The sequence below is a fragment of the Caenorhabditis remanei genome, chromosome X (genome assembly GCF_010183535.1).
Source record: "Caenorhabditis remanei strain PX506 chromosome X, whole genome shotgun sequence".
Taxonomy (NCBI): Eukaryota; Metazoa; Nematoda; class Chromadorea; order Rhabditida; family Rhabditidae; genus Caenorhabditis; species Caenorhabditis remanei.
The window spans coordinates 4,171,651-4,195,469 of record NC_071333.1 but is presented as its reverse complement, the minus strand read 5'-3'; the positions used below and the strand labels follow the sequence as shown (position 1 = coordinate 4,195,469).

The 23,819-nt window shown below is 36.8% G+C and overlaps 5 protein-coding genes across 5 annotated transcripts; 1 reads left to right on the top strand and 4 right to left on the bottom strand.

The window, feature by feature from the left end:
• Window positions 1-3,691: 3,691 nt before the first annotated feature.
• Window positions 3,692-6,157, bottom strand: GCK72_022806 (uncharacterized protein; the record flags this gene model as incomplete). The annotated part of the gene is made up of 6 exons (XM_053735074.1): window positions 3,692-3,808; window positions 3,864-4,251; window positions 4,294-4,486; window positions 4,850-4,960; window positions 5,267-5,368; window positions 6,067-6,157. 6 exons carry the CDS (start codon window positions 6,155-6,157, stop codon window positions 3,692-3,694), a joined length of 1,002 nt encoding a protein of 333 aa, XP_053578640.1.
• Window positions 6,158-7,080: 923 nt separating this feature from the next.
• GCK72_022805 (uncharacterized protein) lies at window positions 7,081-8,743 on the bottom strand (the record flags this gene model as incomplete). Its single annotated transcript, XM_003093693.2, has 6 exons — window positions 7,081-7,371; window positions 7,420-7,492; window positions 7,870-8,040; window positions 8,098-8,364; window positions 8,411-8,581; window positions 8,628-8,743. 6 exons carry the CDS (start codon window positions 8,741-8,743, stop codon window positions 7,081-7,083), a joined length of 1,089 nt encoding a protein of 362 aa, XP_003093741.2.
• Window positions 8,744-11,598: 2,855 nt separating this feature from the next.
• On the bottom strand, window positions 11,599-12,869 carry GCK72_022804 (uncharacterized protein; the record flags this gene model as incomplete). Its single annotated transcript, XM_003093701.2, has 3 exons — window positions 11,599-11,938; window positions 11,986-12,426; window positions 12,508-12,869. 3 exons carry the CDS (start codon window positions 12,867-12,869, stop codon window positions 11,599-11,601), a joined length of 1,143 nt encoding a protein of 380 aa, XP_003093749.2.
• A 420-nt stretch (window positions 12,870-13,289) lies between these two features.
• Window positions 13,290-17,799, bottom strand: GCK72_022803 (uncharacterized protein; the record flags this gene model as incomplete). Its single annotated transcript, XM_053735073.1, has 8 exons — window positions 13,290-13,854; window positions 13,908-14,426; window positions 14,481-14,927; window positions 14,980-15,567; window positions 15,650-16,053; window positions 16,481-16,892; window positions 16,945-17,523; window positions 17,606-17,799. The coding sequence occupies 8 exons, from the start codon at window positions 17,797-17,799 to the stop codon at window positions 13,290-13,292; spliced, it is 3,708 nt and encodes a 1,235-aa protein (XP_053578639.1).
• Window positions 17,800-23,288: 5,489 nt separating this feature from the next.
• On the top strand, window positions 23,289-23,750 carry GCK72_022802 (uncharacterized protein; the record flags this gene model as incomplete). Its single annotated transcript, XM_003093715.2, has 2 exons — window positions 23,289-23,446; window positions 23,525-23,750. The coding sequence occupies 2 exons, from the start codon at window positions 23,289-23,291 to the stop codon at window positions 23,748-23,750; spliced, it is 384 nt and encodes a 127-aa protein (XP_003093763.2).
• Window positions 23,751-23,819: the final 69 nt, after the last annotated feature.

Below are 23,819 nucleotides of genomic sequence, written 5' to 3'. Positions count from 1 at the left end.
AATTGGAGACGATTAGGGAGCATGGAAGCAGATGTTCTCTCCAATGTGATTCCGGTTGAGAAAAGAGCACAAAAAGCTACTGAATCGATTGTGACGTGGAAATCGATCTCTTTGCAAGGAGCTTATGGTGACGACTACCTGAAATGATAATTTCTGACGGAGAGTACCAGTACTAGTTTTGTTCCCTAAAACTAACCGCTGAAATACTGAAAAGAACCGCTTTCCAAATGAAGATATTTGGTATTCGGGGTTTATAACTTCGAACTGTTTTTTGACTCAAACTTGTTTCTTAAGTTTTCATTTTTGAATAGTTCGCTTCAAAAGACCAACTGTTGAACCATTGCTCCCAGCTAAGAATCAATATTGAAATAATTTTGAAGAATTTTCTTGATGCCAAATAACACTTCATGTGAAATGGAACAATTTGTTTTTCTGAAATTTCAAAAATGACGTCAAACCCATGCTACCTTGAAAAAGAGCACGTACCTTATGGTTGTAAGTCATTGTTCGTGTAATATTAGCTAATTTTCGAACTTGAAGTCGATGGAGGTGTCCACGTGCTAGATTTCCGCGACAAGACATTTCTGTTGGTAGACGATGCAATATTCAGTTCCTTGTCCAAATGAGTGCCAAGCGTTTTTCTTGTTTTTAACGGCCTCTCAAGAACAATGAAATTGGAAGCGCCGCCAGTTTGAAATCATCGCAAACTGCAAATACAGAACATTTTATTCAATTATTCTTTCTTTTGAATTGGACAGGGTTTCCAGAATCCCTAAAAGAGTTTCATCGCATTTGTCGTCTTTATTGCCACATAGACTGAACATCAATTTAACCCAGCCACAACAAGTTGTTTCAGACACTAAAAAATTACGTTTTTTTTCTTTTTTGGGCAACTTTTAAACCATAAAAAGATTAAAACTTTAAATTTGAGAAGTACATCAGTATCATACGGAATTGTAATGCGTCAGGGTCAAGCTTCTGATGGTAGACAGAAAGAAATGTAACTGAAAAATATAGATTATCAATTCTACAAAACTGGTTTGTAATGGTTTTTCATTTTACTCGCAAAATGTATATCACTACATGTGGCTCACTACTCAATTTCAATCTGCGAGAATTTTTCCATTGGAAATCCGAGACACATGAAGAAATCATGTGAATTAGTTTGCGCAATCGCAATGCGTCAGGGTGAAGACGTCGGCGGGAGGCAGGAAACATATTGCGACAACCCAATACTTACAAGAAAACTGATTGGGCGCAAGAAGAAGTTGATGAGAGAAGTGTGTTGGGAAGCAGCCTCAAACTTCAGTGATACTATAATATTTCGTGATTGATCCACCATTGATAATCGATAACTGCTCCGTTTGTCATCGCAGTTATTTTTTCTAGTAGCCAACAGTCCACAAGTGTCGTTTGTTTCTGAAATTCATAAAAATGTAATAAAAATCAATAAAAAAATTGAAACAAAACTCATAATCAAAGTTGATATTTTTAATATATTTCCACATTTGAATGAATTCTCTACTCTTTACCATCAAAAGTTTGACCCTGACCCATTGCAATTCCGTATAATACTGATGTACTTCTCAAACTGAAAATCCTTCAAAGACCCTGTCCAATTCAAAAGAAAGAAAAACTGAATTAAGTTTTCCGTATTTTCAAATTGCCACAGTTTCAAGCATGTAATGCTTCCACGTCTAATAGTAAGAAGTTACTTTTTTCCTACTAGACCCAACCAGAATCCTTCTAATTGCTTGAAAGTTTTTGTTAATATTTCAAAAAACGTACCAACTGTGCTCCATCCAAATCACAAATAAACTAGTATCATGCTGTTTTCAAGGTGACAGTGAGGCTTCCAGAGCAAAAGATGTCAGCAGCCAGTCTAGTCAAAGTTCTCGTCAAGTCGAATGATGATTCGACCACAGCCCCATTTGTCAGACCTGGTTTGGACAACCTGCAAATACTTTGTCCATGTTCCAAAAATCTCAATGGTAACTCACCACTGTTTTCCAGAATCATCATCGTGGTGTAGCAAGTCCATAAAACTTGTTCTCCTTGTTATCCGTACAAAGTGATACTGTGACCAGCTGGTTATGCACAATTTCGAATAAATGAAGATCTCTGATGATTAGATGCCAAAACGCTGTTGATAGTCGGTAAGTAACCAGTTTCTTTGCATCTGAAAAGCCGATGCGTTGTCATCTTGAAAAGTTACACATAGGTAATACAAAACTTATCTATTTACTCAAGCCGTTCTGGGTACTGAATACTTCAACTCTCTACGGTCCAAATTTTATGAACATCGTGATGTTCGGCACAACTTATGGATTTCAACTACTTGCTTCAATAGATTAAGTTTTGCATATAGAAGTGTGACAGAGAACACTTTGCAAATAAAATTTTCGAACATGTTTTTTGGTTACGAAACAAATTACAATGTTCCCGAGAGACTAGACAAAAGAATAAACCAATCTCAACCAGCGCGATCTGTTTGTTTGTAACTGAATATGATTTTCTAGTATTAATTTGCAGCGAAATCAAAAACGTTGCGGTTTTTTCGGACGTATCAAAAGTAATTCTGCTGAATTCACTAACGTTTATCGATTTTTTTTGAAAAAAAAACTGTTTAAATGCTCACATTTAGAGTTTTCTGTTCCTGAGATTGTTCAGAATTCAACTTGTGTTTTCGTTGTCCCTCAATCTTTGTAAAACGTCGTAAAAGCATTGTCGTATCTGAACACCAAAAAAAAGAAGAAAAACGCGTTGATAGATAAATGTGAGCATGTGAGAAAATCAGTAGGAAGCGTAAAAAGTTCGGCCCCAAAGGTAAAAAATGGGCGGAGTCGGCCATCGCAACCCTGGCAAGCGGTTTTTCGCAACTGCGGCGCAGAGTGGTCCTGCGTCTCTCGCATGCAGAAAGAGCGCGTTTGAAATACGAAATTTGTTTCACAGTATTTAGTGTTAGGCTAAGTAAAGTAAATGGCAAAATTTACTGTGAAGCAGCTGGATTTATTGAAGGAAACTTATCATTATGAATTTTTCACTACTTTGTTAAGGGAAATTATGTTTCATTTTCAAGAAATTATGTTCTAATTTTCGGTTTGTTCGTGGCGGCCTGGCAAGGCTTTGAAATGGATCTAATTGGTTCCGAGAAAGTCACTGTGCGAGTGGGTACACGTGTACCCACCGCCGTTCTCATTCTCCTCACCGCACACACAAGCGAGCACAGCAAAAAGAGAGGAAAGGTGAAAGAAACAAATACTTTTTGGTTGCTGTGGAAGGGCCAACTGGTCCAAAGGTTGAGAAGGATGACAATGATATGTATGTAAGTCTGTACTACAAAAATATATGGAGTTTCACTCGAAGAAATTGCTACGACGATGAGAGGAAAGGTGAAGGGCACATTAACTGAAATAACGGGGAGAGATGTTCAACAGTATGAGGCGTTGAGTGAATGCATATTTTTAAAAATACACAACGTAGTTAGTTTTTTACTCGAAAATATGTATTTAAATTTCAGAAATACATTTGAATCTCTTGAAAAAAAGTCAATACACAAAAATAAATGAAATTATGATAACGTTTTAACAGAACAAAGGATAACAGAATCTCTCGGGTCTCAAAACTCCAAGAAAATAAATCAGTAATTGAAAATGGTTAATAAGCTATTGAGTTCAGACATTTGGACGTTTCACGTCTCGGTGGAGCCGCAATATTCCGTCACCACCAATTCCCAATCACCGGTCTGTGGTTGATTTCTCTCACTAGTAGCTTGACCTTTTATCGGCGACACCATTGGTTCAAGTTTCTGAAACTCATCTTGTTTTTGGAAACTGAACTTTGAAATGGAATAAATTGCTTACATTTACAAATTCCTTGACTTCCATCAGAGTGCCATCTTCCACATGGCAGGTACTTTTCATTTGATGATTTCTCAATCTGAAGGAGTTCTTAAACGGTTGATTGCATGTTCGGCAAGTTATCATGTAGCCAGATGGAAGATGAATCTTTTTATGTCGATTCATTTCGCCCTTAATTGCAAAAGTGTGTCCGCAAATTTCACATTGGAAAGGTTCCTTGGTACTGTGCTTTCTGTTGAGGTGTCTTTTCAGATTGGAATTTGAACTGCATATTGTTGGACAGAAGTTACAATGGAATTTCTTGGTTTCGGTGTGAGCCAACTCATGTTTGTTCATACCGCTCTCCTCGACGAATATCGATAAGCTTACAGGTTGTTCTCCACTGTGAGCTCTTAAATACGAAATTATGAAAAAAATTGATGGAATAACTTACCTCGCTTTAGTTCCCAAGGCGTTGAACATTGGACGTTTTTTGAAAGTTGGTAATACTGCCAGAGAAGAAAGCTGTGAACTTTCCACATCTTTATTCTGCGGAACTTCTTCATCGTTGCCCAATAAAGTTGGAGACCCAGAAAGATTCCTCACACTGTGACAATTATTGTTTGCTGGTAAAATCACAGGATACTCTAGAAAGGGAACACATTTTCAAGTGAAAGCATTATGATTAGTGTGCTCTACCATTGACAAAATTCGAAAAAACCTGGTTTTTGATTACTCAAACACCACAATATGAAAGAACATGACAGAACCCAAACTTTTTGTAACTTGACGTGATAGGTTTCAAAATGTCGTCAGGTCAGGTTGCAAAACGTAAGGTTGCAAAATGACCGGTTGCGAAACGTTTGGTAGAGAAGTGTATGGTTGCAAAACGCCCGGTTGCAAAGTGTGAATGTTTATCGATTTTCTCAGGTAATATTTTTTTTATCTTTTTATGTTTCTACTTTTGAAAATCCGGTAGAGCACACTGGCCATGGTTATGAAAAACTCACCATGCTCGACTTGCTCATCAAGATCAAAATATGTTCTAGTCGGTGGATTGATTTCAAAATCAGTTTCTCGGATTTTCAGTTTAGGTAATGATAGTGAGCGCAGTAGATTCTCTGGAAGAAAGACGTTGTCGGGTATTGATCAATCAGTAGACTATTTACTTTTAAATAATTAATTATGTTTTGGTGGTAGTTCAAAAGTGAAATTAATTTCGGAAATACCAGAATTTCAGCTATTTACTATTTTCATCAAATCTCTTCCACAAAAACCACATAATTATTGTATAAATCTCACTATACAAAAAAAATGATTAGAGTTTTTATTCTGGAGATATTGAAGCGATCAGATTTATCAAAAATAAATATACGTTGGGAGAGCACTTTGAGCAATTTTAGCATCAAAAATTCATTGAAACTGACCGTACTGTCTAGCGTCATCATACTGATATTCTCCGAAACAGTGAACCGGAGTTGTAATTGGGTGTGTCTCAGCACAAAGTGATTCAGAGGTTGACGTGATAGCTGTAAAACCGTTACGTTAAAGTTTTGCAACATTCAAAAAAATATAAACCAACCATTAAGATCAAAGTTTCCGAAGTCGGTTGGCAAAGGTGAAGTGGAACAACTTGATTCACTCTCCAGTATATTTATTGTTTCCGGAAAAGCTACAAGAATAAATCCAACTGTGAATCATTCATAAAACAAACAGCATTTCAACTACAAAAATGGGCGTTACTCTTTCATTATAGTAATGACCATAATTCCATCGTTTTCTGCGATTTTCAGTTAAAAATTATTATCTTTAAGATTATGTCATTGTATCACTGTTAGTTCCACAGGCCAAATTGTTTTAGGATTATGAAAATCAAAAGTAAAGCTCCATTTTGTAATGGACGGTTATCGTCATTTTAGATGAACAGCGGAACTATCTATTTTTTGGCACTGAAATTGTCGATAGAAAGAAAAAAGTATTTAGTCGATATGTAACTTGCTAGGCACTAATAGTACAAAAAGTTGTCAATTACAAAAATGTAGCTAAATTTTGGAAACCCCTAAAAAATCACATTCGAGTTGTTCTATTTTTCAAATTTCCAACGGAACACAAAAGGGAATAAAATTATGACCAGTACTTTAGAGATAGTGGTATTGTAGGGTAATTAGTAATGCAAATTTGTAATGCAAATTTAAAGTAGCATGCCATGAATTCTCTTAAATCTTACCAAGGCTTTTATTTCCACCATGCGTGACTGCGAATGGGTAACCACTCCTGCTCAATGATTGGTGAGCTAGAGAAAAATGATTGAATGGCATTCTAAAAATCATTTCAGTTAAACTGTGGAAAAGTTAATCTGAAACGCGAAAAGAAAGTTCAAATATGATTCAACTGGAACATAAAAGACTGACCATGTCTTCGACCTTTTTCATCAATAAAATATTCAAACTGTGTTGATTCAACATAATAAATACAATCAAGACAAAGCATAAATAGAGATCAAAGCCTCATAAATTGAAAAATGATTGAAGATAAACAAAGGACGGCTCTTCTTTATCATGGCTATCTGGGATGAGAGCTGCTCAATAAAAAAAGGGTACGATGATTTGAATGTGGATCAAGAAGTATAGAAGAGACGTTATCACAATCTGAGTAGGGATTCTCACGAAAAACGAAAAGTGTGAAATCATGGAGACACCGGCTCAAGGGACAGCTAATATTTGTTAATGTAGACAAATTGAAGTGTTTTTAGAATGCAGAGAGTTGAACCATGTCTTTGGACCAGGATGATGGTTTTTTGACTGAAAGTTGACTACGAATTTAATTAAGAACATTTTTATGCAATCAGGATCAATGGAATCCAACAGAAAAAAGATGTACAAAATATAAGAGTTGACTAAAAATGGTATCAAGCCATGTATAGTTTATAACAATCAATAATTTATGTAAACTGGCTTAACGTTGACTGCTACTTGTTACTACTGTAAAAATGAAGATTCAAATTCAATAAAGACGTTGGATAACCTAAAGTTTGAAATTTTCGGTATCCAAGAAGAACACGTAATGAAAAAATACAAAGTGAATCAATTTAAATTGAGTAGTGGTTGTAATAGATATGGTAATGACAATAGAAAGAACAAAAAGGAAATTCCAACATGATTTAGTGGCTGGGGGACAACAAAAATGGAATATCCTATCTACAAGAAGTCCATGTTGTTGCATTTTACCCAATGGCTGGAAGTTATTTTGGCCTGCCAATCACCATCCAATTCGTTGTCGTTCGAGCGTTTCCGTCCGAGTTTATTGTTGTCATTGTCATCCAACAATCTGAACTTTTATCGTACATTATATAGATCTTCCGCTCAACAAAACACCTCATTCCTGTAATTTCTTGTTGATCAAAATAAGAAATAGCAGTTGGTGTGCAGATTTCAGTTCCAGCCTGTTGTTGATGTTGTAAAATCGAGAACTCGGATATTGGTTTGCTTTTAACGGAGGTGAATGCCATTTTATATAGTTCGATACGTTTCTGCTGAAACCACATTTCCAGATTAAGAAATTATCGATTGAATTAACTTACATTTTTTCTTACAGTCATGTTATACACACGATCGATGAACGTTCTCAAAATCCTATTGGGAGTGAGGCATATCCTGCAAGTTAATGTTTTTTGTTCATTTAATAAAATAAATTCAATTTAAAGGTGTGGAGTTTTTTACTTCTTAATTTTTAGATAGGGACATTTGGAGAATGCTCCTTGGGTTAGCCATAAAGATACGTTTTCGCATTTCAAAATCGGTGACACCACAGTGCAACCGAACCACCGTCTATAGACCAACATTGGAACCAACCGAGCGCCGTCCTGGACAATTGTCACTAATGCTGGACGACTTCTATGCTCTATAAGGTTCTTGTAAAGCAAAAGAGAGTCGAATTTTGGGCGCACCGGTAACACGGTGCGCGTGCTGTGGAGTCTGTAGACAGTGGTTCGATTCCACCCTTGTGTCACAGGCTTGACAGTTTTACTTACTTTTCTTCTTCATGCACGGATTCATCTTCTTCGATAAACTTTGCCATCATTTTAAATAAGGCATCTTGTTGTTGATTAATATATTTGTATTGAATCGAGCCAGGAGAGAATACTCTCTTCTCCTCATATCCAGAAACCACGCCAATTGCAGCCAAAAGAATGTTTCCAGGACTGAAATAACAAAACTCTTTCTCCTGGCAGTGAAAGAAGCAAAAATTTGAAATGAACCTGCTCAAAATATTATTATATCCATTCATTTCAAGGAGTTTTCCCAATTCATTCATTAAATCTTTAGTTTGATGAAGAACTCGAGATCCAAGACTGTAACAGTGATTCAGAGAAAATCGACCTTTTTCGAGTACAGCTAAAATATTCGGAGACGGTGATGTTGGCGTTTCTGAATGGTCCATTCCATGTTGAGTGTTTGCGAAATTGTCATCATCTTCCAAGTAATACTTCATGACTTTAAGAATTTTCGATTGAGTCAAGTCGTCCCTGAAAACGGTTATCTTGAATAAATGTTTTTTTCCGTTCTACTCACCAGATTCGTTGTCTCTGGAATTTCGTTGTGATGAAATTTTTCAAACAATCCCAAGCCATCTTTTTAATTTCCCTTCGTTTTGCATAACTGTCCAAATTTGGAGACATGGGCATCTCATTCAAGTTAACTCCAGTGACCAGCTCAACAACGCCAGTTAGAACTGCAATATGTCTGCAAACTAAGTAACTAGAAACACACACAGCAAAAATTGAATTACCCGTTGTTCCTGCGAAGGTTTCTGCGTTCTAGTAATTCGTGTAGCTCTTGGATCATGCGAGATATGAACTTTCTTTTCTCACGTTGAGTGAATGTTGGCACAAATGAAGTATCCATTAGGTAATCTCACAACTTTGAAACTTTCCTGTGATAAACAGTTTATTGGTATTTAAAAACCGTATGATACAAAAAAAATGAATAGAAGAAAGTCATTATTTATAATTTTCCAAAATATTAGAATAGCGACCATTCAATCAGTTTTAGCCAGAGTGTTCATTTAGCATCAGGTGTGGAAAATGCATTTCTTCCTTTGGAAAACTGCGCATACAAAAGAAAAATCTCTACTTGCTCCAAATTTGAAAGAGAAAAAACTTGTTGAAGTGTATGGAATAAAAAACCGAATAGTAGAATAGAAGCAAACAGAAGTGGCGGAACTCATTATTACTGAGGTGACAAATTTGTGCAAAAAGAATGAGTTTCAAAACGTTTTTCCGTGAATCTGCTAATACTTGCAGCACACACAAAAATTGCTTGTGTCAGGCATTCTTATATACAGTACCGGCCAAAAAATGTATCATATTTGACTTTTTCAGTTGAATATGCCATACTTTGAAAATGTGTCATAGTGAAACTAACTGTCCTACAAAATGAATTTTTATATGATCAAACAGACCATGAATAAAAGTCCGTTTTTGTAGATAACAACGTTTTTGTACGGACCCTTCCCAGAGACTTATACTAATTATAAGAGGACAGTTTAAAAATCACACTATTTTGCACTAAAATCGCACTATTTTGCACTAAAATCGCACCATTTTGCACTAAAATCGGTCGATTCGAGGGATAAATTATTTTGTCGAGATGTAACTCTCTAGGGAGCGTCTGTACAAAAAAGTTGTCGACTACAAAAGTAGAGTTCCACTCTTGCTCTGTTCAATCCACCAAAAGTTATTTCGTGAGTCAGTTAATTTAACTATGATACACTCTTCCCCACAATTTTTGGCAAATTCGGATTCTTTTACAATGAGTTATAGCGATAGAGTCAAGCATATTACTACCTTTTGGAGCTATAGCACGATGATCAAGATGCGCAGAAGAAAAAAACCATATCATTTGTTTAAACCATATATTTTGTTTTTATGAACGTTGCTCAACATTTTCGTTCAAAAATAAAAAGTTTCTTCCGGATTTTCGAATCAAGATGAGGAAAAATCGATAATCAAAAATATCAGCTGATCATTTCGAAAAAAAACTTATGTCAGTTTTACTGAATATTTCAGCTACATTAATAAAAAAAGTGTTTGCAAAACGGACTTGTTTCAGCTGAGATACATATGAAAGTATGGAGGTGTACTCACTCATGCTCGCTACTGTACTTTGAAAAAGATAGCTTCCAACTGTGAGTTAAGAACATATTAAACATAGTAAAAAAGTGTGAATGACTCATACAACTCCACTTATGACCTCATCCCCTTAACAGTAAAAGTTGAAAAACATAGATGGTGGTTAGAAAAAAAAAGTCTAGTTTACTATCTTTCAGCTCTTGTAGTTTAATGTTCTACTACAAGGAAATTTTTGATGTTCAAGAAATGGTGGAACCTAGAAAAATACAAAAAATGTTCCACATCACGAGGAAAAAATGAAATAAAACAATGAGCGGAAAAAAGGAGGAGGAGGAAAATATTATTGAAAAATGTTTCGCTTTTGTATTGGTGAAAATGCTGTTGGTAAAAACGCATAAGTGATTCATCATGTCTGTGGATTTTCAGGAAATGTTGAAATCGATCAGGAAAAAAAATGAAAAAAGAAATAAAGAAGAATAGATGGATTTTGTGGCTGATTTTTTGAGGGGATCAGCTACACTTGATCAAAATTCTCATGTTTTCTCTTGCACCGTATACGTGTGTTTTTCTTTTTACGCACTCAACTGTTTTTAAGCTTTCAGTCATGTGTGAACGCACCAATGTTATAAATATAATTGATTGTCTGTGTATAATCTGCGATTTTTTTGTGCTGGGTTACTGTCAGTGATTTTCAGTTGTTCAGTGATTATCAGTTCAGTGGCCGCTACTGTATTTTGAATTTTTCTTACTATTCAATCATTCAAATTATGCAATCCCTTGTTATAAGAGACTCTCCCGGCGATGATGTGAACTATACACCATGCAACATGATGAACTTCGAAGAAATAACAGTTACAATCTAAATCCGAAAACTGACTTGATTACTCTGCTCCATTTCAGTTTAGATGTTCTATGATTTAAGAAGAGGGGCCGATATCTCGAACGTTTCTTTTGTTCCAATTTTAGTTCATTCAATCACACTAATTGGTCACTCGCTCCCCTATCCTCTGTGTCGCTACAAGCGTTTGTTTACGCACAGATGAGTGTCTCCTGTCGTGTTTCGCTTTTCCGATCAGCTGACAAAGTGGTTGGTCCATTCCTTTTTTGTTGATGACCATGATAAGAGAGAGTCGGTATTTGTATAGCAGGAATCATTGTTCCACGTTTTATGGAGCTTTCATCTCTATCTTTAATGATGCTTAGCGCTTTGAATATCATCATGCTACGACAGCACAATTGAAACATCTATTTTGAGGGACTTCTATTGCAATATTGCTAATACGACGAGTGGGACCAGAGACTTTTCTCAAATTTCCATAGTTTAATTCCAATTCTAATCAGAGTTTCATCTTTCATGAGATTTTTGAACCTCGCTCGCTCAAAAATAACCTTGCTCGCTCAAATATATAGTTTCCATAGAGCGCAGTTTTGAGAAAATAATCGTGCTAATACGTCGATATATCGCTTTTCTCGAAAATTTTCAAGAATTCCCTTCTCGTGATTGGCAAAAGTGAAAAAAGAAGTCATGATTGAAGAATTTTTTTTAATAGAAAATTAGTTTAGGTTTCAAAAAAAAACAAATTAAATTCAATTTAATAAATACATGCAGAAGAATAAAACTGTTTCCGACTATTGATTTCTCGGATTTCTCAGTCTAGGATTTATATATTTGGGTGTTTTGTAGTTATTCGGATTCAACTTTTTCCTTATCTCATTCCTTTTGTTTTTGAACCAAATAGCAATTTGATGTGGAGATACTCGGATTTTTGCAGCCAACTCCTCTTTTTCTTCGCCAACAATTCTATCAGCTACAGAAAACCTTTTGCACAGTTCAAAAAGTTGATACGCTGTGAAAAATTTTTTTTTTGCATATCTTGGATAGTTTGTGCGTGTTTCAGCTATCGTTTGATCCACTGGTTCCAAAGTGTGTGTCTCTGATTTGGCTTTAATCGGAGAACTGTCTTGTGCTCTGAAACAAAAATTCTGATCAACGTTTTTCATATTCTTAAAACTCACGTTGGGATTTCTGAATTTCCAGAAGGTGGTTGTTGTGGCGAGATCACAAAATCAGGATTCGGTAAAGTTGCCCAAGCATGAGGTGATTGAGTTATTTGTTGTTGGAATTGCTGTGGTTGTGACCAAACCGAATGATTCGGAAGTCGGAATTGCAATTGTCCAGAATGATTTGGCAGAGGCTGTTTGTAAATTTCAGAAGCATTTTGATAGTGTAGTGTGTGTGGCGTCCCCCGATTTGGTCGTGGTTCTTGTGATATTAATTGTTGGCTTTGCTCTGGTTGTTGGTAATCTTGAACTCGCTCCAAAAATTCTTCCATTCCCAGCGTAATCTGCTCATCTACTGACATTCTCTTCGGAGCGATTTGCTGTGACGGTCCCGAAACTTGTTTCAATTGATGAAGTGAATGCTGATGTGCAGCCTGACATGGGAAGTGTAGTACTCTGAAAGTATTTGATTAAAAATTACGTTCGAAGTATATAAAGCCTATTTTAAATCTGAATATATAAAATTTAATGACTTACATTGTGTTTTGAGGATATTGGACTGTTGAATAGCACTGCCGAACACCTTGTAGACAGTTTCCCGTTTGAACTACTGCTGATTGTGATGATCCGTGTAAAATATAATGTTGATGTTGATTTTGCCATCCAAAACGGTCGGTGGTCGAAAAGTAAAAGTTAGAATCATTATGATTTTGATATCCAACGTCCGGGAAATAAAAACTTGTATCGTTGTAATGAGACATGATCAGAAGATGAATAACAGTGAATATAAATGACGGTTGTGAGTTCCAGTGGGCAGGCAGATGGTCGGATGGAGCAGAAGAGGGAGGAGTCTGTATCTGGCTGAGAACAATGAGCAGGTGGTAGGTGGGAGACGGCATGCTGCTCCAAATTTCTTTGAAAGGTGAGAGGTTTCCCAGGAGAAATTCTCAGCTTTGTTTTGAACTTCGCGAATACTGACAGATTAGCAAATATAGACAAACGTGAGTGATGATCTGATTTAAGGACAATGTATTTGAGCGGCGTTGCGCCAGGAGAGTCATTTCAAATGTGTTAAACTTGAAGACGTATTATATAGTTCAGAGTTTGATTCGCTGAAAATTTTATTACTGAAAATAAAAAATACACACCTATACGTTATAATGCTGGAATTTTATTAACCATCTCTCACATGTAAATTCAAAAACCATTCCATTTTCTCGTGTTAGTGGTTTCCGCCCTTCGATGAAATAAAGAAATTAATAAATTTTCAATATACAGAGAAATTTTGAAAAATTCATGATTTAGAAGACATTTATTCATCATTGCGAGTAGATGGTTGCTAACAACTCCCGGACGACGTTCTTCTTTTTTTGATTGTTGGCGAACTCTGTTTTTTGTGAAAGTCTTCGGTTCTTGAACCAAGTCTTGATTTTCATAGGATTCAATTTCAATTCTGCAGCTAAGTTATTTCTTTCTTTTGCTGATGTATAGTTATCTTTCTGGAATCTTGCTTCCAACACAGATAATTGAGCACTAGTCAACGTTGTTCTTTTCCGTTTCTGTTCAGTCGTAGGTTGAAAGTCGGTCTGTGCAGTTATGTAAGACTGATCAGCATAAGCTCCGCAGAAAACATCTTGAGAATCCACTGGCTGAACTTCTGGAATTCTTGTCTCCGGAAAATGATAAGCTTGCGGTAAAGTTGCCCCAGCAAAAGATGATTGAGGTTTTTGTTGTTGGTATTGCTGTGGGTGCGGCAAAACCGATTGATTCGGAAGTCGGAATTTCAATTTTCCAGAATTGTTTGGCGATGGCCTATTGTATATTTCAGCAGCCACTTGATATTGTGCAATTTGGTGAGGAGAGCTGTTTGGGTAGCATGGGGCTCTGTAAAATTCAGTTTTATCACTGGATTATCAGTTTTGGCTGATGCAACTCACGTTAGAAATTTGGAAGTTTGCATAGAAGTGAAATGTGCAGTTTGCTGTGGCGCTTCCCAATTTGGTGTTGGTTCTTGTTGTTGACTTTGCCCTGGGAGTTGGGAGTCTTGAACCAACTTCAAACATTCTTCCATTCCCTGTGTAATCTGCTCATCCGCTGACATTCTACTTGGAGCAATTTGCTGTGTCGGTTCCGAAACTTGTTTCACTTGATTCCGTGACTGTTGAAAATTGTGAGTTTTTTTCCTTATCTCATTCCTTCTGTTTTTGAACCAAATAGCAATTTGAGATGGAGATACTCCAATCTTCACAGCCAACTCTAATTTTTCTTCGCGAACGATTCTATCTCCTTTTGAAAATCTTTTGCACAATTCAGAAAGTTGATACGCTGTGAAGTGTTTTCTTTTCCCACATCTTGTATCGGCTGTGCATGTTTCAGTTATCGTTTGAGCCGTTGCTTCCAAAGTTTGTGTTGCGGGCGGCCAGCTATTCGCAGAACTGTTTTCCGTGAAATGTGCTCTAAAAAAAATAGTTCAAACGCTGAACATTGTCGTTCATAATCTTAAAACTCACGTTGGGATTTCTGAATTTTCAGAAGGTGGTTGTTGTGGCGAGATCACAAAATCAGGATTCGGTAAAGTTGCCCAAGCATGAGGTGATTGAGTTATTTGTTGTTGGAATTGCTGTGGTTGTGACCAAACGGAATGATTCGGAAGTCGGAATCGCAATTGTCCAGAATGATTTGGCAGACGCTGTTTGTAAATTTCAGGAGCATTTTGATAGTGTGCCAGTTGGTGAGGAGAGCTGTATTGGTAGCATGGTGCTCTGAGATGTTCAGTTTGATGTGGCGTTCCCCGATTTGATTGTGGTTTTTGTGATCCTAATTGTTGGCTTCCGTATTGTTCTGGTTGTTGGGAATATTGAACTTTCTTTAAAAATGCTTCCGCATGTTGCCCACGTTTGTCATAGCCCACGTTTGTCATAACATTGGTGGGAACTAAGAATGAAATCGTATGTAGGCTGAAATATTTAGAATAAACCTATAGAAATAAAGTGAGTATAGTTCACCCACCTGTTCTCTTGTGCCATATCAGACGCCTGTTCAACATTCTTTGTTGCAAACCTTCTTTTTGCATTACTATACCACTGAGTTACTTGTTTTGGTGTTAATCCCAGCTCTGCACAAAATTTGTGTTTTTCGTTTAAACTCATTCTTTTGTATGCCTGAATGTTGTTTTTTAAAGCAGTTGTTACAGCTTCTGGGTATTTGAAAGCGTTATGGGAACCTTGCACTTCTGATTTTTCTGTAGGTGAGCAAGATAAAGAAACTCGGGGGAGTGGCAAGTTGTACATTTCTGCTCCCATCACTACTTGTTGCATTGACGTTGCCGCTATTGGTTGCAATTGATGTGGTAGTTGTTGATGAACTTGTCGCTGATATAGGGGTTGTGAAGTGGATTCCATTGATCCTTGATTTGATAGTAGATAAGAAGACTGATTTGAATATTGGTGTTCCATTCCTTGTATTGTCTGATGTTGCAATGGTGTTTGACTTGGCACGATTGGTGGTGTCGTTTCCCAAGATTGCAGAGACTGTTGTGGTGGTTGTTGGTAACTTTGCTGGGGTGTCAAGTATGAATCTTTTTGAATCAGTGGTATACTGAAATTTCAGAATTAAGAAATCTATTTGGGTTAGAAATTAATTTTAGTTTATTCCGAATTTTTGAAATTACAAGACTTACTTTTCAAATCCAGGGTTTTGCACTGACAGCTGATGTGGTTGATCTTGCGGGAGTGCTGGAAATTCTTCGAGAATACCTTTCACTTCATCCTCAGAAAGAACAGGCAGAGACATTATCCGATTAGATGCGCCTGAATCGATTTCAAGGGAATCGGACTCAAAATAGATGTTGCAAGGGTCATAGCAGTACTCCATGTCTTTAAACTTTGATAGCCGATGGACGGGTAGTAAAAACTTGGATTGTAGTATCAAGAATTGATCAGAAGATAAATAACAGGGAATATAAACGACGGTTGCGAGTTCCAGTGAGCAGGCAGATGATCGGATGGAGCAGAATAAGGAGGAGTCTGTATCTGGGAACAATGAGCAGGTGGTAGGTGGGAGACGGCATGCTGCTCCAAATTTCTTTAAAAGGTGAGAGGTTTCCCAGGAGAAATTCTCAGCTTCGTTTTGAACTTCGCGAATACTGACAGGTCTTAGCAAATATAGACAAACGTGAGGGATGAGGTAGGATTGAGCTCACACACAGTCACTGCAGAGATTGAGGTAAATTTGAATTTCATTGAAAATTGGCTAAAAGAAAATTATGTGACTTTGGGTAGTGTGTTTAAAAGGCGTTGCGCCGGGATATTCATTTTAGGTTTTTTGAACTTAATGACACATATTTCAGAATTTGAATTGGATAAAAGTTTATTACTTGAAATAAAACAATAAACAGGAAAAATGTTTTAAATTCATGATTTAAAGCATTATATTCATTCATCATTTTAAAAAGATCCTTGCTAACAACTCGAGAATGAAGTTCTTCTCTCCTTATTGATTATTAGCCAACCTTGTTTCTTTGTAAACTTCTTTGGTTCTTGAACCAAGTCATGACATTTTTAGGATTAATTTTCAGTTCCTCGGCTAGAATATGTTTTTCCTCAAACGAAATATAGTTATTTTTCTGGAATCTTGCTTCCAACACAGATAATTGTGTTTTAGTGAACACTGTTCTTTTCTGTTTTGGTTTGATCGGAGTTTGAGAATTGGTTTGTGCTGCTTTGTAAGATTGAGAATCATAAGCTCCGCAAAAAACATCTTGAGAAGCCGCTGGTAGAAAATCTGGAGTTGTTATCATCGGCCAGTGATAAGCTTGTTGTGTATTATGCTGCGTCAATCCTGCTGACATTTCATTGAGATGCTGCATGTTACCAAATCTTGTCAAAACATTGGTGGGAACTTCAAATGAAGTCGTATGTAAGCTGAAATATTTAGAATAAACCCATAGAAATAAAGTGTGTATAGTTCACCCACCTGTTCTCTTGTGTCATATCAGAGGCCTTTTTTACAATCTTCTTAGAAAACTTCCGCTTAGAATTACCATACCACTGAATTACTTGTTTTGGTGTTAAACCTAGCTCTTTATAAAATTTCCGTTTTTGGGCTATTCCCATTCTGGGGTATTCTTCAATATTATTCTTTAAAGCAAATGTTACAGCTTCTGGGTACTTGGCGTATTTATGGAATACTTGTTGTGTTACTTGGCATTTTTCTGCAGGTGAATAAGACGAAGAAACTCGAGGGTGTTGCAGGTTGCATGTTTCTTGTTGCTTTGACGTTGCTGTTATTGGTTGAGATTGATCTGGTAGTTGTTGAAAAATGTGTAGCTGACATTGTGCTAGAGGAGTGGTATTCATTGAACTTTGGTTTGACAGTAGATATGAAGATTGGTTCGAGTATTGTTGTCCCATTTCTTGTGTTGTCTGATGTTGCAATGGCACTTGGCTTGGCATGGTTTGTGGTGTCGCTTCGCAAGATTGCAGTGACTGTTGTGACAGATGATGGAAACTTTGCTGGGGTATCAAGTATGAATCTTGTGGGAACAGTGGTATACTGAAATTTCAGAATTAAGAAATCTATTTCGATTAGAAATTAATTTTACTTTATTCCGAATTTTCGAAATTACAAAACTTACTTTTCAAATCCAGGGTTTTGCACTGACAGCTGATGCGGTTGATCTTGCGGGAGTGCTGGAAATTCTTCGAGAACACTGTTCACTTCATCCTCAGAAAGAACAGGCAGTGACGTCATCCGATTTGATGCGACTGAATCGATTTCAAGGTGATCGGACTCAAAATAGATGTAGTAAGGGTTATAGCAGTACTCCATGATCCTAAAGTGAACAAAGCAGTCTTCACAGAATGGCTTTCAATAAGATTCAGCAACAGAATATGCCTGGGAAAACTAATATCGCGGACTGTTCAATTTGGGAGAGAGACGATTGTTCAGCGACAACAGTACCCCAGGAGAAAAGTTAAGCACAGGTTAGCACAAGGACTGCAGAATGCTACGTTAGCCTACAGATTGTAAATCAAAACCTTTCTGTCACTAATCTGACGGCACGAAGCAAAAATGTCTTTGTGCATGGAGATGTAACAAAAAAGTGACGTAGTGTCAAAAGCAGATGACAAATACACTTTAGGAATATGACAAGCAGATGGAGTTTATTGAACGGAAGGGCAAACCCAGAAATCGACAGACAAAGAACCCGAAAAAAAGTTATGCTTGTGCGTAAATGAAAGGATACAGTACCGTCCAAAAGGCTGTAAACTTTGTCCGTTTTCAGTTGAAATCGGCCAACTTTGAGAGTGTGGCATGGTAATACTGATTTTTTCATCAAATAGATTTTTGATTAATTATACAGAACAAAGGTAGAATTTCATTTTTGTAGTTACAACTTGCACTGTCACTCCCTAGAGAGTTATGGTCATTTTGAGACGACAGCTCAAAAATTGCACTATTTTACACTAACATGGGAATGACCCGGAGTGTCCCACCTGGAATCTTCCCATATTTTGTACACAAGTAGTGTCTGGCGTAAAAGAAAAAAATCCAAAATTATAGCGGCGCTCTCTGAGGTTTCGGAGAGTTACACAACTTTTTTGGAAATTTTTGAAAATTTCGATGACTCCACTTTGAGAACTCGTAGCTTTTTGACGTTTTGAGCTACCATACTGGTTTTAGGCTCATTCGATAGGTAGTGACACTGACTTCAAAAACTTTTTGAGTTATCGACAAAACACATAACCTGCTGAGCTGTAGTTGAAAGTGAGAGGTTTCGAAAAATGTCAAATATCGACAATCGGGGAACTGGGGACTACCACCTGTGTACTTCTTACTCTGAGTTATGTCTGTATACGTGTTCAAATATAGGTCGAGCCTTTGAGTTACGAGAGTTATTTCAGTTTTTCAGAAAATTTTCAGCTTTTCAACGTATTTTTCTCAATAATTAGAATTTTCATCAAATAATTAGAGCAATGACAAAAATAACGAAAACGAGGCTAGAGCACAAAAATTTGCATTAACTTGCCATGAATGATGTTTTTGGTGCTGGAGCTTCAATATAAACGGGTATCAATTTTGGACCACAGAACGTACGTGGAAAAGCTGAAAATTTTCTGAACAACTTTTTCACACTTTCAACTACACCTCAGTAGGTTATGTGTTTTGTCGATAGCTCAAAAAGAAGTTTTTAAAGTCAGTGTCATTACCTATCGAATGAGCCTGAAACCAGTACGGTAGCTCAAAAACTCAAAAAGATACGAGTTCTCAAAATGGAGTCATCGAAATTTTCAAAAATCTCAAGAAAAGTTGTGTAACTCCGAAACCTCAGACAGCGCCGTTATAATTTTGGATTTTTCTTAGTTACGCCAGACCCTACTTGTGTACAAAATATGGGAAGATTCCAGGTGGGACACTCCATGTAAAATTGGTTTATTTGAGGGAGAAATTACTTTGTAGATACGTAAATTGGTAGGGAAGGTCTATACAAAAAGGTTACAAAAAGGTACAATCAGTATTACCATGACAAACCCTCAAAGTTGGATAATTTCAATTGGAAACCAAATAAATCTCACAAGCTACATAAAAATTGCTTGAGGTTATAAGTTAATTTTGAATTAGGAATGAGGTAACTAATTACTCAAGTGCACATATTTTTTTTTAATCACACTAACAATGTAAAACTAATTTCAAAGTTGTGTCAACTTTAGGATATTTTTTCCGTGTATGAACACAGTCGTAAAAAAGAGGCACCTGATTTGGGAAGGAGACAATCTGGTAAAGTAAAAAGTCTGTTTATAAACTTTTTGCATGTGGACAGATTGTGAATATTAAGGGAACTGTTATTGGGGACTTCTCAAACAATGTGTTCTGACTCGAACGGGAGCGGAGCCCTCGTCAGCATGTGTTTTAGCGATAACAGTTACAAGAGATAGGGAAACAACTTTATTTAACTATACTAACCAATGGAGAGTTCCTTCAAAGGCTTCGTCGCTTTCGTGTCGATTTCCATCGGGTGACATCAGTCGGTGCTGGCGTCTTGTCGGAGACGGGAGGATGGGACATCGTTGCCGGAGCGAGAGTTGGTAGGCGTCTTCAGTGATAGAAGCAGAGTGATTCTTTCGTTGATTCTTCTTTCTTATATGCATTGAGAAGTAGGGCGGCTCGACATCGGGAGGACAGGTCGGTTGGTCGCGGTCGAATGTCACTGGCACGGTCGTACGGTAGAGATGCGAGAAGTTTCTTCAGCCAGACGGGAAGGTAGAAGAGTCACGTGGATTAGTATATTGTTAATTTGAAGTTGTAGTCTGGTGGAGACGATTGTGAAAGTGTTAGAGCCGTTGTCGCTTTGGTAGATCTTGCTAGGTCGTGAATTGAGACCTAATAATTCCGCGACACAATGATAATCAGGAGAAAGCTGGTCAACTTTATTGATTTTTTCTGTATTTTAATACGGACAATATAATCGTATTCACAGGATGAAGTTCCTCACATGTTTTGTCAGTTAAAAATTGTTGAGTCTTCATCATTCTGAAAAGAGTTGGGTTCTAGCTGGATCGCCATCTTTGGGACACCAACCAGACAAAAGTGCTCACGAAATTGGCTAACTTTTAATCACCATGATGGTTATTATTGAAAAAATGCACTTACTGATTTTCGTATATTCTACCTTTCAGATTTTTTACCAGTGCACACGTTTTTCGTTTCCAAGAGAAACGGATTTTCTTAGCACTCCGCTTTGCACCTCTTTTCAGTATCCCAATACATGTTTTGTAGTTGCCTGACTTGTGCATGCATTTATACTTACTTGTTTCGCAGTTTTCCTCTAATTCTGTTTTTTTCGGATCATTTCAAATCAAGTTTTAAGCTTCTCCTGACTCAGAAATCTGATTATCACAATTTGGAATATTAGAATTTGAACATATCATTTTCTTGCTTTTCTTTCTTCACATCTTTAAGACTGTAAGACACAATTCAATGTTTTTATTTTTTGATCTTTTGGATGATCTTTCATTAGTTCTCTTAACTTTTGATCAACTCGTGACCGGTGATCACTGCCCTCATTTCATTTCCATATCCACAAAGAACTGCAATATATTCTTTTCATTGTCATTTCCTTCGCGTGGGAGCACTGAGAACCCTTCTCCCTTTTACCTTCTCTCTTGACAAATAACATTATGATGCATCTACACTACACAATTTTTGGTTTGAATCGCTCGGATGGTGAACTACTTATTATCACATTTTTCCAATTTTTTTAATAAGAAATCATTCATTCATCCAATTTGGAGTCTTCTCACATTTCATCAATATTGACGTTTTTTGTGATAACGAGAAGAATTTGAAAAATTAAATCTGACATTCAGTTCTCCAGTTATACAAAACACGATATTTTACACTATTCACCCGCCGACGGCGGTTATATTTCTGTTTTTGAGCTCAGGGCAAGTTGTTGACTTCAAAATCAAAAAAAAATGTATTGAGAAATAGTCGTTTTTCATTTCGACGATTCGCTCTGAGCTCAAAAGTGAACCGGTAAACATGACATTTTGTGAGTAAAATGTTCAAACCTAGTATAACATTTTCTTAGTTGGTCACTTTTTTCTAGGACCCCTCCCTGTCTTACTGTAGCTCATAGAGACTCAGTCATGTTCAGTAGTGTACAACAGTCCAGGGAAAACCCGCATCAAAAAACGACTAACTACAAAATTAAAGTACAAGAATTGATCTGTTCATACACAAAGTTTCAAAACTTTTGCTCAATTTCTGAGCCTGTACCATCGCCTAAAACGTTTTCTTTGTCTTCCTCTTGTCGTCTCAAATTCTTGTCCGATTAACAGAATACATTTTTATGTTTAAGGGGCTAGTCCACCTTATTTTCTAATATTCCTCCGTGGTTTCAAACAAAATATTTACACTTTGATGAAATTATAGATCAAAAATTATCTCCAATGGATCAACGTAAAAATAGAGTGTTTCCGTCTGACAATTTAAAAAAATGTCTGTGAGAAACTATTTAAAATATCTTCCTTCAACCATTCCACTTTTTTTGTCACAAAATTCTAAAAGAGCGTGAAAAACGGGCTCAGAAAACTCTCATTCCATAGTACTGTAGTTGCGGTGAGGGAGTGTGAGCAGGTGAGAAAGGGAAAAGTAATGCTTTCTCCGACTTTTTTCACTCACAGAAGGCTGTATTGTAGTGTTTCTTTTAAATTCATCTCAATAATCACGAAATCAAACAAATGTTATGAAGGAAAGTTGCCACTGGAACCGTGAACCCGAATTTTCATTAGTACGACACTCCGAATTTTCGCTTCTGCTAAACACAGCGGGAAATCGCCACTGACGTCCACTGCGTCTCTCTGACCTGTTTTTTCTTTTTTCTAATCATCATTCATCGGCTATTTTTTTAGCTTGATAGCTACTACCAAAAAGTATTGTCAAAACATCATCATGTCCAAAGAAATTGTAGTTGGTTATTGTTTGGAATACATTTTCTAAGCTTTCCATTAAACATACGTGCATATGATCAACTCAAAACATCACATTTTTCATTCGAGGGCACTCCTCTTCACTTTACTTTTTTTCATTGTTGTCAATACCCGGGCCGGGCCGGGCCGGTAGAGAATTTTCAAGGCCCGGCTACAAAAAATGACCCTTTTTTCCAATTTTTTTTTTCGAAAATGTGACCATTTTTGACTATTGTTTAGAAATTTTTCTAATTCTGAATAATATTTTTCACAACAAAAAAAAATTTCACAAAATTTGAAAAGATTTGAATAAAATTGAAAATTTGACTTTCGCGCCAATTTGCCCGGGCCTTAAGTCCGGCCCGGCCCGGTCCTTGACAACTATGTTTGTATTTGATTTTCTAATCTGTCACATTATTCTTCCCCCGTTCTCCTATCCTTTGATCAGCTCGTGACCGGTGAGCATTGCCCTCACTCAATCACCATATCAACAAAAGACTCTTCTTTTTATTCTGGTTACCTCTGGGAACATTTCGAGCCCCTCTCACTTTTACTTTCTTTTTTTTAACAGATAGCGTTATGCATCTACACTATACAATTTTCGGTTTGAAACGGCCTATTGGGGATTTTCTGCTTTCATTCTTCTTTTCATGTGTTATTTTTTCAACACTTTTTCTGATTGTTCCATTACATGATAAGTAGTTGAATCAGTCAATTCAGAATTTATTCAGATTTTACCTAGAGACGTGATTGACATGAAAAATAGGTTTTCCAGAACTGGTTTTTTTCAGCAACGACTGCATTTTTGTGCATGTAAACACAAACAGGTTTCTAACTTTCAGCATAATGGACTTGGATCGAGAAAGTGTCGAGAAACATTACGACAATTTCAGCAAAAAGTATTTGGCGGATATAGATGCCCGTATAGAAGCACAAGGTCTACCACCCGCAGAAACTTACTTAGAGCAAGTGAAAAGAAGACTCCCACTTTTAGCAAAAGATTAGTGAGTTTTAATCAAATCAGAACTATGATCTTCTATCCAAAACTATCAGCTCCTGATATTGAACTATTGTTATTTCAGTTTGATACGTGAAGCAAATAAACGGGCAGCTCTGGAAGCCGCAAACGATGACAATACCTCTACAGGAGATGCTCAGCCATCTTCTTCCAACTCGGAAGCAACCTGTTCGAGCGCAGAGTCAGTTATGTCGGAACAAACTGCCTCGAATAGTTCAGGCATCTTCGAGAAAGGGAAAGACTTTAAGAAAAAAGAGCATTGCATTCATTTCTCTGGTAAACAGGTATAAATCTTTAACATAAAGTTTCTAATAAGCATACTTGTCAAGGTCCGGATTAGGAAGTTTTGTCTTATTTTT